This window comes from Pseudophryne corroboree, chromosome 3, assembly GCF_028390025.1.
Source record: "Pseudophryne corroboree isolate aPseCor3 chromosome 3, aPseCor3.hap2, whole genome shotgun sequence".
Taxonomy (NCBI): Eukaryota; Metazoa; Chordata; class Amphibia; order Anura; family Myobatrachidae; genus Pseudophryne; species Pseudophryne corroboree.
Window position 1 is genome coordinate 184,867,570 of NC_086446.1, and position 12,888 is coordinate 184,880,457.

The 12,888-nt window shown below is 39.0% G+C and overlaps 1 protein-coding gene across 14 annotated transcripts in view; it reads right to left on the reverse strand.

Moving 5' to 3' along the window:
- Positions 1 to 1,058: 1,058 nt before the first annotated feature.
- The window catches only part of KCNMA1 (potassium calcium-activated channel subfamily M alpha 1), a 1,046,495-nt gene continuing 1,034,665 nt past the window's right edge, over positions 1,059 to 12,888 (reverse strand). For 8 of the 14 annotated variants that reach the window (XM_063958697.1, XM_063958687.1, XM_063958689.1 and 5 more), the window contains 2 exons: positions 5,239 to 5,258; positions 1,059 to 1,793 (listed from right to left, as the gene is read on the reverse strand). In XM_063958697.1, the coding sequence (XP_063814767.1) occupies positions 1,639 to 1,793; positions 5,239 to 5,258 (175 nt within the window). In that variant the 3' untranslated portion in view covers positions 1,059 to 1,638. The remainder of the gene's footprint in view (positions 1,794 to 5,238; positions 5,259 to 12,888) is intronic. The other 6 variants (XM_063958688.1, XM_063958698.1, XM_063958701.1 and 3 more) reach the window with 3 other exon arrangements.

The window sequence follows — 12,888 nt, forward strand, 5'->3', positions numbered from 1 at the left end:
ATGTACATGCTTCTGAAGCTTGTTCATTTGTTTCTCAAACACAAGCATAAATGCAGTATGCCCACCACACATCATATTACGGGAGTCAGTGCCCAGTGCACCAAATGTTTTTACGTTATCAGATAGAGACTTGACTGTATCTTATGCACGGTACACAGAATTGGTGATTTGGTTTGAAAGAGTTACTCTAACAAATGTAAGGCGATAAAAATGTCTGTCAGGCTCAATCCTGATAATGTAGTCTTTTTTTCTTTTCTAGGAATGTATTTGAAGTGATTTGGTGTTTCAGATACACCCCAAAATAATTCTCCAATCAATATAAAGGATTGCAGAACTAAATAAATAACACACACAACACCTGGAGCAAGAGGAAAATGAGGATCTCATATTTTATGCTCCTGGATGTGACGTGAGAGGATAGTAGTCCAATGACACCGTTTAAAAGATAAATATGGCCATCTGGACATACTGTACTGTAGCTTTAAAGCCTGGTTAAAATGAACCAATGCAGTCCACTAAAGATGGATGGACAGATCATTTAGAAGTTGGTGCTTTGTAAGGATTTGGGGTTTTTTTGCAGTGAAAAAATATGACTGTAATAAATGTAAGTGCAGCTCATGGTTGTAACATTTCACACTGGTCTGAAACTCTCCAATCCTGCACACAAGTTTAATCTATAATGACATCTGATTATACTAGTATAGAAATAATGTATGTGCTCATTTCTTACTTAAATTTACTTTATAAAAAGAAAACATAATTTAGCCGGGCATGTGGAATTGTGTTCTATGCTGAAAGCAAAAACCTCTTACCAGTATGACATTATGTGGTGACTGTGACATATTATGTGGTGACTGTATGTGACATTATGTAGTGACTGTGTGTGACTAGGATATATTGGTAAGAATATGAAATATTATGAACTAAATCATATTCCACTAAAAACCTTGACTGCGTTGTTACGATTTATAGTTTTTTTTCTATCATATCAAGGCTTTATGTGAACCCTCATTAACAATGTTAGTTGACGCTGATAGCAGAAAGAAAACGAAGCAAGGTAAAAGAAGCAATTTCAATAAGATTATCCAGATCTTTTACAATACTCTGTGGCAGAAGCATGAGACATAATTCAAGACAATGACTTTCTCTATGTGATCTCTCCATGGCAAGAAGAACCTGCAGAACGTTGAATGCGCGGTGGCGAGGTCTTAGGAACAGGCTTGCACGGTCTTCTAGCAGGAAAAGGATTCAGCTGTTCTTACAGTAAGTAACAATTTGACACAAAGTTTTTTTTCTTATAACTTTCCCATAGAAATGGCTGTATTTTATCCTTTGTTTTTGGGCAAAGACTTGACAAAAAATATATATTTATATATTTTCTTCTTTCTAATGAATAAAAATAATTTAAAACACTAGAGGCTATACATGACTATATAGATGCTGTTCATTTATAAATTAAATATTTTACACTTCTTTCAGTCTCTGTACTCCTGCATCTCACGCAGGCCTAGTGCGCGGCGTCACTTCACCAGTCTCATTTACGCTTGCGGATTCTAGATTGTTTTGCAAGTCTGGATATGTCTTCAAGTTCTGTGAATAAGTCTTTGTCTTTTTTTTTCTAAGTAGTTTATTTTTGAATCAACATTCATCTTCGACCTCTCGGATTGGCGGTATCAAACTGCTCGTCGATTTGTATTGATTAATCTGATTAGCCATATGTGTGCTCATTGGCTTAATTTGAATGTTTCTGGGATAAGAATTTTCCATTTCATCTGTATACCATTTCTTTTCTGCTGTAGAGCAAAGTTTCGGGATATAAAGGAGGGAAGCAGGGGAAGGAGTAACAGAACGGGAGACAGCAGATATGGAAATATAGCAGATTTAGAGAAGGAAGTAAAGTTTGAAAGGAAAGATAAAAGATCATAGAGAATAGTATGAAAGAAGAAATGAGAGACATCATTTTCAGGACAAAATGATGATGTCCGGTATAACAGAAAATGTGTGTAGTAAATAGATGATAAAGAAAAAGTTTACGTACAATAAGCAAAGAAAATAAATAGTATTATGGCCAAAATAGAGAGAGAAGCATTCGAGATTAGTAGCAGCAAGAGGGGGTGTAGCCATGAAACAGAATGGAAGGGTGGGTTTTAAGGAAAGACAAAATGGGAGAAAGGGAAATAGGCATAGTTAGTGCTGGAAGCCAAATAATTCAACAGTCATTAAAAGAAAAAAAAAATCAAAACATGAGTGAAACAAAAATAAAACTGTGAGAAATAGAGGACCAGCAGTGATGGGAAAACTCCAGGTAGAAATCTAATTTCACAGCCCCTTAGTTACATTGGAACTGTTCCTGATCTACTTAGCTTAGCAGTACAGCTGATAATTATATTGAATTGAGCTTCCAGGCTTGGCACTTGGTGTTCTCTTTGTTCCAATATGTTTCTGTTTACACCAATATATTATTTAGTATTTAAATAGTGTGACATTTATCAAGCAGCAATTTCATGTATTGCCAGAGGGTCCTGTAACACACTGTTTATGTCTGTAATCAGTCTGACTCCTGGTGCTAAGGTTAGCTAGTACAAGGCTACGTACAACTGGTGGTAAAGTTGTGTATCTGAAGCAAATGTAAGCAGGTGTAAACGGTGCTGCATTGTCTTTATGAAAGATTCTTGTTCCAGTTCTGTGTCTGAACATTTACATTCAGCTCAATTAAATTATAAATATAATGAAATGCAGTTAGTAAGTGATTGGCTTGAACAAGGCAACAACTTCCTGTTTTGTCACAAACACTTATAAATGCAAATTGAATGCATTTGTATAGGCAGCTAAACAAAATGCATCGCGTTTTATGATATGCAACAAAACATACTTAAAACACCAGTGTGTACGTAGCCTAAGCCTGTCTAGTCATAAAATGCCTAACTGAAGATGGGAACGCCATTTACAGTAAGTTACTCTTGCATTGCTAGCTCAGCCAGTTAGGCATCCTAAGAGTTAACTGTCTCTCTAATAAAACTCTAATATTTCAGTTTAATTCGTGTTCTTTTAAAGCTCCCAGATCTCTTAGAACACATCACAGGCTCTGAATTATAAATGAGGTTTTAAAGAGACGGATCTGGATGCATCGTTTTAACAGTGGGTTGTATTAAAACACTGAGATGTGTACACATCAAAATAATTTCAGCTCCATTTAAAAAGCCATTTAGTTGGTATGTGACACATAGTGGGACATATTTCATTCGGGAACAGCCAATTGTGCCTCAAAGCAACCTTTCAATGATAGTGTGTTAAAAGCCTATCTGTGATCAGATGAACACATTTCATATATAATGTTTAGGATTATTATTTTTTTAATACAGTTTTTATCTACTTTCTTGCATACACCCCCACCCACACCTCAGTTTATGCTGTCACCTCCACTTGTCAGTAAATATTTTGTTTCTGTTTAGAGAAAAGCCTGGGTTTGTTTTTTTTATGTGTGCTTAATACAGTGGAGTAGGTAATATAAATGTATGTGTTACTAACAAATTACAGTTTCAGCAGATACTTCTAAAGCTTGTACATTCACACTCTTCAGATTACTAATAAAATGTCTGATAAAAGTTCCACTAGTTTATCACTTCTGAAAATCCTCAACTTACTTGCTTTCTTTAAAGGAGAAATGTATTTTTATTTAATCTATTTTACCTAGGAACCAGCAACCTCCAAGTAGTGTACACCAGTAACAGTGATCTTATAGAACAAGGAACCAGCAACCTCCAAGTAGTGGTCACCAGTAACAGTTACTTCGTTTCTGAGGTTGAAAAACAACAATTTGTCCATTGAGTTCAACCTATTAGTGGTCTCCTACACTGTATTCATTTTTAGGACTAATTTTATCTGTTGTGAATGTCGGATGTTTTATTTCTCTTTTTTTAACTATAGTTCATGATCTACCCAACATAACCCTGTATATACTTGTCCGTTAGGAATTTATCTAGCCCATTCTTAAAAGTAATGACCGAGTCCACCATTACTACTCTCTCAGGCAGAGATTTCCAAATATGTACTGTCCTTACTGTGAAGAAACCTTTTTGTGACAAAATCTCCTCCCCTTTAACCTAAGCGGGTGTCCCCGTGTCCTCTGTGTTGATCTTACCAAAAATAAATCTCCCGCAAGCTAGGTGTATTGACCCCTTATATATTTGTAAATGTTAATCATGTCCCCTCTTAATCTCCTCTTTTCCAGTGATCCTTTAGAACCTGTGTCTTTCTTTTCATAATATCCGTTATTAAAAGCACTGAACACTGGTGTGGGCCAGGCAATGGATGTCCTTTACTAAGGAAGAGAATAGCAGGTAGTTTTGATAATTATTGTGTAATAAACCTGCAAACACTGAAACTGTTGGTATATCGTTTGTTTCTCCAATATTTGAGGTCATCATTGTTGGATTCAGTCACCCACAGCACAAAGTTGCACATCAATTTCAAAGCAGGATCTACTACACAGAGCCAAGACTTGAAAATGCTTCCATGTTTATATAATAGTTTAAATAGTATAATATGCAGATTAACTTTACTATAATTGAGCATAAAGGGGCATTGGACAGGTAGCCTTTGGTCATATAATTGGAATTTGTAAGAGATACAGACTAAAAATTATACTTCTGATCTAAATAATGCAAGAAACAAAGCCAAGTATCTGTCAATTTGATTTGCCCAACTAAGGTATCCCTGTCTACACGGTGTAACTGAACACACACACAAACACAGAAAACATATGGCAATGGAAACTGACGAAGAGGAAGGGAAGGTATTGAAATGAGGACAACCAATAAAAAAAAGCACAAGGTCACATGCAAGAAGGCAAGCAAGCTGGCAATGAGGAGCCACATAAAGACAGTAGCGACAGAACAGCCACTTCAGATTAGGACTCGGTAAAAGCTGAAATCAAAGTAGAACAACATTACACAGAACACAATAATATAAACAGGAAAATACCAAACAATGGGATCCCCTTGGCAGCTGGAACAGCCTGTAGTGTCCTTGATGGAAACATTTACTACCACACTACATTGCATAGACATAGCCTTCCAGCAGTAAAGGGGCACGGACTGATTGACCTCTGTCATTATATATATGCTCTATCTGCATGTTATTCATTGTTCCACACAGGGTTTCACAAGGACAGAGTTATAGAAGGAGGAGGAAGCCCATAGAAGCCTCTAGTGCATGCAGAACTGGGGTGATCCATACCTTGGCCCATTCTATTCGTCCTTGTTGCAATTTAGAGAGAGAAGTAATCTATGTGAGTCATTCCAAAGCCTGTTACACAGTTCAAATCCTTGCATATGTTATTTAGGTGGGTAGAGCTGTATTACATTCTATCCTTTTATGTTATTAGTTTCATTACTTTGATTACCCTGGTTCTAGAAGCATGACACAGTATAGAGCTGTGCTACTGTTTCTAAAATGTTTCTGGTTGCTGATTTCTTACAGCAAATGAAATGCACTGGGAGAGATCTACTCTGTGTCTGATAATATGACCCAATAGTCTATACAGTTCGCCATGTATGCAGAACCTAGTTCTACAATAAAACAGATATTTTAGCATTTAAACAGTAGTCACTTTAAATACATTAAATGTCTTTTTCATTAGAAAGTACCCACTCCTCTCCTTCAACATTTATGTTTCTGTCATGCCAGTCCACCCAAACATCATACTCTACTGTAAATGGCATATTTCTAAAAAGAAAACAGGTGCTAATATGATCTGCACAACATCTTTGTATAAATGCTTCCAGTATTGCTATTTGCTCATTTTCATCATTACTTTTTTCCCCTTAAAATGGTACATAGCTATCTTTACAAGATGTCATGTGAAACCTAACAAAAAGGTACACCACAGGGGAGGTAGAAAAGCCACTGCAAAAACTGTTTGCAACGTTTGCAGTCATTTGGAATTTTGCAGCTACTTTTAATTTTTGTTACTTCATGTCATTGTTGAGCTGGAAAATGATTGTGTGGAGCTGGAAAATGATTCTATCAAATAATATATAAGGGGAATGCAGAGATTAAACTGTACATTTTATGGCTTTACCTGACATCACCCTCACAGAAGGTGCTGCATGTTCTAAATGTGTCTCCTATTATTACACTTACATTTATCCATTTTCAGAATGTGCTGTCCATTTGCCAATATCTAAAATAACAATTTTGCTGTCATTTGTCTATAACAGGGGTGACAACACACGGCTCATTGTACAGCTGAAGGACATGTGGCAGTTTACAATACCCCCTCATTAAAGCAGTTCCCTCCCCAGCAAATGTAGATGGGGTAGCAGTGTGAGTGAATGTGAGAAGTCTTTTTGGACACAGCAGTGAGGTAAAATATGCACTGATTTTATGACAATTCTGAATATTTTGGTATGTGTGGATATCTGCCAGGCATGTCTAATGTTCGTATGTGTGTGTGGATAATTGGCATGTGGGGAGAACTGATCTATAGATTTTTTTCTTGATCAGACAGCCGCCCCTAGTCTACATGTTCAGCAAGTAGCAGCACATAATCTCGGAATGATTCTCCTAGGCTTGAATGGCAGCTGATGTAATATCACTTATCTCAATATTGTACTTTTCATCCAGACTTGTCAATTACTGTAGGCAGCAACTGCAAAAGCAATGTGTAATTCACAATTGTCTACTTTTGCCTAAACTAATTACCACACATTTCTAACCTTGTTCAACATTTTTAATAAACCCTTAGGGCGGGATGTACTAAATGGAAAATATGATAAACCTCCCATATGTACTAACCCCGTCCGCCACGTTTTCGTCCCTGAGGGTATCGCCATCTTTGGATGGCGATACCCTTTAGTAGCCTATGGTCTTCTTAACGCCAGCCGCAGACCCCCCTTCCCCCGGCATACCTTCTTCCAGGCAGCCCTGGTCCCGGAAGCTAAACTTCCTCCTCCCACTAGCAACACAGCCGGAGGTCCTTCCAGCTGCAGGGAGGAGGAGGCGGCGCCTGGGACAGCCTGCTGCCTGCTTTCCGGCAGGTGAGCAGGTGGAGACCCCAGGGAGGTGACGGAGACCCCCCGCACACCACCTCACAGGTATCGCGGGGGGCCTCCGTCACCACATTGCGATTTGCATATGTTAGTACACATGTGATCAACATCTCTGCGAGGGGCGGCGATGTATGTTAATACATCCCACCCTTAAAGAGAAAATAAAACAAGTAGTATGTATAATATGTTCATAGTGGGACTAGGCTTCCTAGGTGGGCTGCAAATTTGTTCTCATCCATTATTGGTGGAGGTTAAACCACACTTCAATTTTAGGCCCCTGTGGTGTAAATGAACCAAATCGCCAGATGATGTAATCATATATGGCCACATAATTTACCTAAAGTAGACAAAACCTGATGGATAGATCCTTTGCATATTTTAAGTGTACTGATAGGAAAAAGGCCAGTGTATGTATCCTCTTATAAGAAGAAGAATACAGTTTAAGATAGGTGAACTGGGCAAGCACTTCCCTGAAAGCCAATGTACATTGCAAAGGCTGTAATGTAGAAGGGTTAGAGCAGCATGTCCTATTCTGAATACCGGTCTGACACACCTGTACAAGTGGAGATTTGACAAGCCACAGTGGTAAACAGGAAGGAACACTGTAGCCTCCATTTTTGCAAAAAACAGAACAAATATAGTTAGTTTATCTGTTTTTATTCTCAAATATCTTTAACAGAATTACAGAACATACACAATATGTGTGCAGAGCTTGGAAACGTGCAACAATGTGTCCAGAGTGTGATTTATCAGATAATGTGCAATAAGGCACTGCGCGGTTTTGTTTTGGAGACGTTGTGTGATGTAAGCACTACATTGTTTTCCTAAGCATTTTCCTCCAGACAGCACGTACACTGCAAATAAAAGACTCTTCTATCCTGTAAACTAAGCAATTTCATTATTGTCATCGTGAACCGAAAAATGTATACTAACGCCAGTAGTCGTAAAGAATTCATATAACAATACAATGACAATCACCACTACAGTTTACATTTGCCATAACTTTACTTCTAGGTTTCACCTGGTTTATTCACTGCGCATGCACAATGTATGCAAAGATATTCTGGCCCAAGATGGAGATAAGGAGGCATGCAGCCTGCCTGGGAGGTATCAGAGGAGCCTCATCTGCTGCTGCATCACCCATAGGTAAGACAAGCTAATGCCACCTTCAGATAGGGATGGCTAATGTGATTCGTTATATTCTGTTTCCTGTCTGTGTTAGGGTGTGTACACACGGTGAGATTCGGACTTATCCGATTCTCACTGTGCGACGTGGGGCCGGGTCGGCACTTAGCCAGTATCGCAAGCACATAATGAGTGTGCTTGCGATCCTGGTTCTGTGCGATTTTGGCTAAGTGTCAATCCTGACTATCTCTTCTATAGAGATAGTCAGGATTGACTTGCCTGCACAGCCTATTTTTTCGGCCGATGCCGACCGCGCGGGGCCGCGCATCGGCATCGGATCGGGATCGCAAGGTGACTGTCACCTTGCGATCTGCACTATCTTTTCTTCTGATTCTGACTATATAGTCAGAATTGGAAGAAAAGATCTTACCGTGTGTACACGCCTTTAGATTCAAGCTCAGCACTGATGCTGCCACAATACCAGGGAGGGATATTCTATAGAAGACCCAATCCATATTCCACTGAATCTTCCAGAAATTTGGTAGTAAAAGTTGCAATAAGGAGGGTGAACATATCACCGTTAGGAACTGGCAACTCAGCTGATTCTTTTGGTCTAGTAATGACCAGGGGTCTTTATCCCAAGACAAAGCTAGGAGGATCTTTGGCTTTTAATTCATGCATTTAGCATTGTAGTACAAAATAGCACTGCTCATAGCCAAATTCTATAGTATGTTAGCAATACACGCAATAGCAGGAATAGAGAATGAGAATTTATGTAGCTGGGAGACTACACGAATTACAGATAACTACATTAGACATATTTACAATAATTCAAAAACATTCACCCACATGTACATTCATGCAAACACAGATACACTGTACACATGCACATAACCTTGCTTTAAAGGCTTAGAGGAGTGAGGAGGTTTGGCACATATGGCACAAAGATACAGTTTCACATTAATCATTTAAGGAAAATATATCAGTTTTAAACAAATATCACTCTCTCTTCTTTGTTACACCCTCCCATCATGCTGGCTTACAGTAAGTGTTTTTTGCTTCTGTTTGTGTGAGAACGTTTACATTTCTCACCGCTAGAAAGGTTTAGCAGGGTTTTCTTTGAAGATGGTAAATGATTTTATTAATCACAGTAATAAATATTTAATGATAACAATAAACTAATCAAGTTTTTTTCCTGTTTTTAAAATAATCTACCATCCCTTTGCTTTTACAGTTTTCTGCTTCACATGGCTGTCAGTATGTAGTCGTCAGAATATGTGTGACTGTTAAGCTGTTGCTATAAAGTACTTAATTGAGAAGATGTTGCAGTAGTGTAGCATGACAATGGCTCTGTTTATGGAGTGTGATGTAATTATTTTAATGAAGATCACTATAGTCAGGGCAGAGATCACAAATACCATGTGCATCTCTCACTGGCAGTACACATACCTGGAAACGTTCAACAAAGTGGGATTTGTGAATTATTTACATACTTAAATCAGCTATTGCTTTGTTATTGCTTTCATGATCACCAGCCTTACTGGCATCATGCCGCTTGTGGCCTTTGAAAGACCATAAAGACATTTGGTACTTTATACAATGGATATGATATATGGTGCTATTCTGAGTATAAAGACATAAAAAAAACCACAAAAAACATCCAACTTCCACTGTGTAATAACTGGCCTCACACACAACCTGGCATGCAGTAACTTGGGGGGGGGAAGAGGGGGCGCATTCCATTCTAGTTACTACAAACATACTCTTGTTTATTGCAGTTCCATTTTCTATCCAAATTTTGTCATGTTAAAGCATTATCGTCTTACACCAGGTTTTTTTTCTGATTCACCAGATAATACTGTGGTAGTCCTAGCAGCCTGATTTTTGTCTAGAGTGATATTATACATTCCAATCACATGTAAGATAAGTGCCAAATGAGTGCCTAAACTACTTCGGTAATCCTTCAGTTATGGACTATGGTATAAAACACTGCAAGATTTGAAGACTCTAAGACCCCTTTGTTTATTTAGTTGCTTATGTAGGGTCTGCCATAAGACTGCTTTTTCTGTCATAAGTGGATAAAGCTAGATGTGGCAAAAGGCTAGACATCATTTATCCATGATCTGTGCAGTAAACATTTGTAAAGTGTTATTTGGTTGCATAACCTATAACAGCACATAACATAATGTATGGCGTAACAGATGGAGATATGTTTAGGAACACAGAAATAAGGCACTTGGTCACACCAGGTTCCCTGTAATTGGCTGGAACTAAAAAGTAATTTTGCATAAATACTGTACGCATACCACCCAACTTTTAATTGTTGGGGGTCGGGACAAGCTGCGCCGGAAATGCGGACGGAAAGGGGATGGGGCCTCAAGTGGAGGGTCGGGACCTCTAGAGAGGGGACGAAGCCTCACGCCATGACGCCCCGGTTTTGACACTTTGGGGGCGTGCCCAGCGCTCTCTGAGCGGCTGGGAAGCCCCTGGATGCACTCCCCGCAGAGCAGAGGTGATCACTGCCTCTCCCAACTGTCCCCCCCCCCGCCCCCACAGTGGCAATGTGGCCCGCACGTAGGACAGTGTCCAATTAGCAGGACTGTCCCGCTGTATTCGGGACAGTTGGGAGGTATGCTGCACGTTACCTCTGTTTCTAGACTATCATGTCACCTGATCGCCTAGAGTAGCTTTTGACATTTTCTATACTATACATGTCACAGCACTGTGGGCGATGAAGGAAGCCTGTCTGGGACACATCATACTGTCTGAATGAACTGCTATGTTGGCCACATGGATCTTTGTAATTGAAGTAAATTATATCATTTGAGGACTGGGAGGGAGGGGGGTATTTACTAGGGTTACCACAGCCACAGAACCTGTGTAATTAATGTGTCCAGAACTAAAGGGATGAGATGGTAACCCTAGTACTTACTAAGCAGTGCATTTTCAAAACTCTTGCTTTTTTTACAGATTTTGCCTACCAGGTTTAAAAGGACAATCATAATTCATGCAAAATAAGCCTGACTTTGCATTTACTGTTATTGCCCTTTTAATATGGCAGGCAAAATTGTGGGTTTGAAAATCCATTGCTTAGTAATTATACCGCCAAGTCTGCTTTAGCACGATGTAAAGTCCGTCAGGATCAGTTTAAAGAAATTTGATGACTAAACTTTTTGAAAAATGATATAAAAATGATATTGGCATGTTATTCTGGTTCTAGCCTTCCAGTTGACCTCAGTGAGCTTCTGCAGAGTTCCTGGAGGAAACGCTTATGGCCTATTTCTCACTTACTGTATTTCATACAATGAACAAGCTTAGGGTAAATTAATCAAAACATTAAGACCATCTCCACCGTGACACGAAGATGTTTTTAACAAACTCACCTGTGCAGCCAATAACCAAGTACATGTAGAGCAGAATGTTTAGCCCTATCTTTAGTCCCACATAATGAAACATGTCCATGAGTAGCATGGTAGGACTACTATCGTATACCAGATGCCTGGCACTGACTTGAATACTTGATGCTAAGCAGAATCCAGATTCTCTTGGAAATGTAAAACATGTGACAAAGAAAGTGTAAGAAAAAAATAATAATATACGAAAGCAAAATAAATAATCCTAAACTACCAGCCTGCCGCTGACTCAACATTTTATCACTTCCCCTGGCCTGTGGGGCCAAAGTCACCAGCTGCCCACTAAACCAGAACCTATCTTTCTTCCTTCACCCAAATACAAAGTGTAATTGCATTTTGATTGAACTATTAAAACCTATTCAAGGAGCTATACAGCCTCTGCTAACATTCAGCAGTACCACAGAAGAGGTGTCCTATGGCCGTGTCTTATTCCTACAGATGTGCCTTCATACATCTTTGTTGCAGTCACGCCAAACAGACCCTCTTGGTACGCCAGGTCGCGTGAGAATCTTCTAGCATTGTTCATCTTTATTGCTTTTTTTTTTTTTTTGCCAATAATGAATCTTAGTCTCAACGCAATGCGACTGGAACACACGAGGAGACTGTGCTGATTAATTTGATATGACACCTGTGTATCGGGGTGCGATTGAGTCTCTGAATCTGTACACAAAGTGCTACAATGTAGCAGCCACAGCTTTTTCCAAGTTCTGTTCTGCTCTGTATATGCCAGGCATCCTTTGCTGTATGGCCTAGATGTATGAGGACACATCTGTATGTGCCTTTCTAAGTAGTAGGACATCACCCATGCCACCCTTTCGGCCCTTGCACACTGGGCAGTGAGATTGATCACATACCCCTTGTCACAACCCTGCCATTTAGACAAAGCAACAATAGTTTAGAGAATCCAGTTTTTCTCAAATATCGTCTGTCAAAAATTATCTGCCATATTATATGGTTTGTAGTCAAGCAGATATTAGAGAAATGAAAAACCTCTGTCATTAATTAAAAAAAATGCACAATTACAGTTTCCATAGCTTGATTTGTCTAACTACAGCTTTACCTGCTTGGTAGAATAACATGACAATAAATATAACATGCAAACAAATACCTGTTCAAAATGATATATAGAGGTGACAAGTTGTATGTCACTGACGTTAGCAAATGATTATGTCCATCCCATAAAAACTTAATGGCACTTAAATAACATACTGTAGCTCAATTTTAACATTTACAGAGCTACCTGGATGATCCAGCCAGTAGCATATGCTTGTCTCAGAGATTACACCATACACGCATCA